Genomic DNA, 2,500 nt, shown 5'->3' with positions numbered 1-2,500 from the left:
ATGTACGATAAGCAAATAATTGTGTTATAGATTGCTGCTGACGATTTCCCCCCAAAAATAATGAAAACCATGACAGAGACAGGTTTGCCATTTTGAGGGCATATATAGAATACGGTATCCTGGAGAATCCAAATAAATTCATCGTTGGTCACAGTCGCATTAAACTGGCGACACTCTGACAGTTATATGACTGAGAAAAGCACTAAGGCAGGGCCAGCGTAGCCCACAAACCCACCGCACTGCCACCCGCCAGCGTAGCCCACAAACCCACCGCACTACCACCCGCCTGCGTAGCCCACAAACCCACCGCACTGCCACCCAGCGTAGCCCACAAACCCACCGCACTGCCACCCGCCTGCGTAGCCCACAAACCCACCGCACTGCCACCCGCCTGCGTAGCCCACAAACCCACCGCACTGCCACCCTGCGTAGCCCACAAACCCACCGCACTGCCACCCTGCGTAGCCCACAAACCCACCGCACTGCCACCCGCCTGCGTAGCCCACAAACCCACCGCACTGCCACCCGCCTGCGTAGCCCACAAACCCACCGCACTGCCACCCGCCTGCGTAGCCCACAACCCACCGCACTGCCACCCTGCGTAGCCCACAAACCCACCGCACTGCCACCCAGCGTAGCCCACAAACCCACCGCACTGCCACCCGCCTGCGTAGCCCACGAACCCACCGCACTGCCACCCGCCAGCGTATCCCACAAACCCACCGCACTGCCACCCGCCTGCGTATCCCACAAACCCACGTGCTGCCACCCTGCGTAGCCCACAAACCCACCGCACTGGCTGCATTGTCTCTTTTTACGCCCCTGGCACACACGCACGCACACACACACACAGACACACACGCACACACACACACAGACACACACACACACACGCACACACACACACGCACACACACACACAGACACACACGCACACAGACACACACACAGACACACACGCACACACACACACACACAGACACACACGCACACACACACACACGCACACACGCAGGCACACACGCACACACACACACACAAATGCACATTTTATAACACAGCGCAGGTTCAATTAAAGCCAACAGCAAATGAACAAAATACACCTTTCAACCACAAATAAGAGATACATAACAGCGCTTCATGCAGAGGCTCTGGCTTAGGGCCCCCCCCCCCCCCCCCCACACACACACACACACACAGGAGCAGTGGGCAGCCTTTAGGCGCTCGGGGACCAAGTCAAGTGACCTGTCTTGGTTCAGTTTCTTCTGCATGTTTTTCTGTTGGGGTTCTATGTGGAGGAAACACACACACACACACACACACACACACACACACACACACTCAGTGTTCTGTTCTGTTCTTCAGCATGTTTTTCTGTTGGGGTCCTTAGTGGAGGAAACCCCTTGTGAACACGGGGAGAACATGCAAACTCCACACAGAAAGGCCCGGGAGATAGCCCACCTGAGCACTGAAGGTCTGGGGAGGACACACACACACACACACACACACACACACACTGTGTTGGTGGTGTTGTGTGTGTGGCTATACAGTATTAAAGTGATGGGGGTGTGGCTATACAGTATGACAGTGAAGGGGGTGGGGCTATACAGTATGACAGTGATGGGGGTGTGGCTATACAGTATGACAGTGATGGGGGTGTGGCTATACAGTATGACAGTGAAGGGGGTGTGGCTATACAGTATGAGAGTGATGGGGGTGTGGCTATACAGTATGAGAGTGATGGGGGTGTGGCTATACAGTATGACAGTGAAGGGGGTGTGGCTATACAGTATGACAGTGAAGGGGGTGTGGCTATACAGTATGAGAGTGATGGGGGGTGTGGCTATACAGTATGACAGTGAAGGGGGTGTGGCTATACAGTATGACAGTGATGGGGGTGTGGCTATACAGTATGACAGTGATGGGGGTGTGGCTATACAGTATGACAGTGATGGGGGGTGTGGCTATACAGTATGACAGTGATGGGGGTGTGGCTATACAGTATGACAGTGATGGGGGCCAATCACCACACAGGAGGGCGGCACCACCCTGATTCCCCCTCTTCTGTAGGCCAATCACCACCCTGATTCCCCCTCTTCTGTCGGCCAATCACCACACACTACCCTGATTCCCCCTCTTCTGTCGGCCAATCACCACCCTGATTCCCCCTCTTCTGTAGGCCAATCACCACCCTGATTCCCCCTCTTCCGTCGGCCAATCACCACCCTGATTCCCCCTCTTCTGTCGGCCAATCACCACACACTACCCTGATTCCCCCTCTTCTGTAGGCCAATCACCTGTGTCCCAAATTTTTGTCCTTTTTTTAATTTATTACCTAAATACAATCAGCTCTTCTGTACCAGATGGTACATTGAACACCTATGTTTAAAAAGAGGGTTAGTGGTGGTGGGTGGGGCTAATGGCAGTGGGTGGCTTGCACTCACACGCACTCACACACACTCACACACACTCTCACTCACGCTTGCACTCACACACACAC

The 2,500-nt window shown here is 54.4% G+C and overlaps 1 protein-coding gene across 1 annotated transcript in view; it reads right to left on the bottom strand.

Annotated features, from left to right (window-relative positions):
- Positions 1-275: 275 nt before the first annotated feature.
- Positions 276-2,500, bottom strand: part of LOC105904529 (transmembrane O-methyltransferase homolog) — a 4,905-nt gene continuing 2,680 nt past the window's right edge. Inside the window, exon 3 of the mRNA XM_031572957.2 lies at positions 276-554. Coding sequence (XP_031428817.1) covers positions 276-554 — 279 coding nt within the window. The remainder of the gene's footprint in view (positions 555-2,500) is intronic.

Source organism: Clupea harengus, chromosome 9 (assembly GCF_900700415.2).
Source record: "Clupea harengus chromosome 9, Ch_v2.0.2, whole genome shotgun sequence".
Classification (NCBI taxonomy): Eukaryota; Metazoa; Chordata; class Actinopteri; order Clupeiformes; family Clupeidae; genus Clupea; species Clupea harengus.
Note: the sequence above shows the minus strand (reverse complement) of the source record. Positions and strands in the feature narration are given on the sequence as shown.